Source organism: Manacus vitellinus, unplaced genomic scaffold (genome assembly GCF_001715985.3).
Source record: "Manacus vitellinus isolate BGI_N305 unplaced genomic scaffold, ASM171598v3 scaffold_75_pilon, whole genome shotgun sequence".
Classification (NCBI taxonomy): domain Eukaryota; kingdom Metazoa; phylum Chordata; class Aves; order Passeriformes; family Pipridae; genus Manacus; species Manacus vitellinus.
Genome location: NW_021940789.1, coordinates 627,750 through 629,765, shown reverse-complemented (window position 1 = coordinate 629,765; position 2,016 = coordinate 627,750). Strand labels below are relative to the sequence as shown.

General features: G+C 46.8%; 1 protein-coding gene across 1 annotated transcript in view; it reads right to left on the bottom strand.

Annotated features, from left to right (window-relative positions):
• The window catches only part of ZCCHC17 (zinc finger CCHC-type containing 17), a 14,332-nt gene that overhangs the window by 10,230 nt on the left and 2,086 nt on the right, over nucleotides 1–2,016 (bottom strand). Inside the window, exons 3-4 of the mRNA XM_029964595.1 lie at nucleotides 525–556; nucleotides 320–465 (exon numbers count right to left, since the gene is read on the bottom strand). Coding sequence (XP_029820455.1) covers nucleotides 320–465; nucleotides 525–556 — 178 coding nt within the window. The remainder of the gene's footprint in view (nucleotides 1–319; nucleotides 466–524; nucleotides 557–2,016) is intronic.

The window sequence follows — 2,016 nt, the reverse complement described above, 5'->3', positions numbered from 1 at the left end:
TGGGGGGCTGTGTGTTAAAGGTCTTTGGGGGGCTGTGTGTTAAAGGTCTTTGGGGGGCTGTGTGTTAAAGGTCTTTGGGGGGCTGTGTGTTAAAGATCTGTGTGTTCCAGCACAGAACCAGCTTAAAGGCAGTTTAACACAAATAGAGGGAGAAAGTTTAAGAGTGACTAAAAAGTCTGCAGAGGAGATTCCTGTTCTGCTACAGGATCTGCACAAATCTGAGCCACCTTCCCAGTCCAGAATTGGTTACTCAAACCCATGTTGCTGTAGTAACTCACAGGGCAAACTACTCATCCCACTTTTCCAGGTCACCCCATACCTTTTTCCTCTTTTTTGAAGGCTCCTCAGCCAGGCTGGTCTTATTGTCTCCTCCTGCTGCTGCCACCTCATCCTCCTCCTCCTCTTCTGGGATGAGGCTGTACTTGGTCCCTCCAGGCTGCATGAAACACTCCTTGGCAAAATGACCTGTAAAATAAGGCTTTGAAGGAGCAACTCATCCCCTTTTCCTTTTGCATTTCACACACCTGAACTGCTGCTGAGGATCTTTTTATTGTGACTCACAAGAAGACAAGCTACACTGGACATTTTTTGTCCAAAAATTTCAGCTGGTTTAACGTGCCCTGACTAAACAGGCCAGATAAAACACAACCCAGGTCATTCTGGAGAAATTAGTCAGGCAAAAACTAAGATGTTCTTGTCTGAACAGGACAACTGTAGAGACATGTCTGTGCAGGGGCTTAGAAAGGTGTCTGGGAAAGGTAAACTGGTGTGATTGGCACCTGGTAAATGAGCCAAAGCCACAAATGGAGGGGAAAGCAGCTCATTTTGATTCTTCTCTGCAGATATCAAAGCTGACCTACTAATAGCTGAAGTGGAAACTCAGACAGCTGGCACCTGCCTGCTGTTAGGAGGAGACAGCATCATTAAAATCAGACTGGGAACAGGTAGAATCCTACTTTTTTGGAGTTAAAATAGTATTTTATATATATATTCTTTAAAATAGTATTTTAAAGATGCTTCTCTACCACTACAGAGCCCATACTCATTATTAACCTTCTCCAGAATAGCATGAACCCCATTCACCATTTGCTCCAAATAACATAAGGCAAGTAGGGCACAGCAAAAACTCCTGGGCAAAAAAACTACTTGATGCTTCAGCAACTTTCAAAAAGCTCCTGAAAGGCATCACACAAGTCAGGCTCCCAGTGCTGAACTGGGCAAGACACAGAGTTCAGCAGGTTAAAAGCCCAGCTTGGTTTTGGCTCTAAGACACTGCCCCCAAGCTAAGAGTGCTCCACCAACGAGGTGGGATTTCCATGGATCAGTGTTCACAGTCAGATGACCTGGTGAAGGCCATGTTTGCTTCTTAAAAAGCAAAACCAGAATGAGATCTCAGCTGTGAGGCACATTAACCAAACTCTGCAAGTCCTGAACTGTTCCCAGCAGGAATCACAGACTAGCTGGGGTTGGAAGGGCCCTCTGGAGATCACCCAGTCCATCCCCCTGCCCAGGAAGGGTCACCCAGAGCTGACTCAGGGACATGTCCAGGTGGGTTTGGGATGTCTCCAGACAGGGAGACTCCACACCCTCCCTGGGCACCTGCTCCAGGCTCTGCCACCTCCATGCAAAGAAGTTCTTCCTCATGTTGAGGTGGAACTTGCTGTGTTTTAGTTTCTGGCCATTGTTCCTTCTCCTGTCACTGGGCACCACTGAACAGTCTGGCACAACCTCTGACCCCCCTGAGAGGTGTTTGTGTGGACTGATATTTGTAGGGATTGATAAGATCCCCTCTCAGTCTTCCCTTCTCCAGACTAACCAGGCCCAGCTCCCTCAGTCTCTCCTCAGCAGAGATGCTCCAGTCCCTTAATCATCCTCGTGGCCTCTGCTGGACCCTCTCCAGCAGCCCAAAGGGGATGAGATTTTAAGGAATAAACTTTCATAAAAGGAGTTGAACTAAGTCTTTCATTTTCTGTCTCAAACAAAAGACAGAAAATGTAGTTTTCAAATACAGTCCTT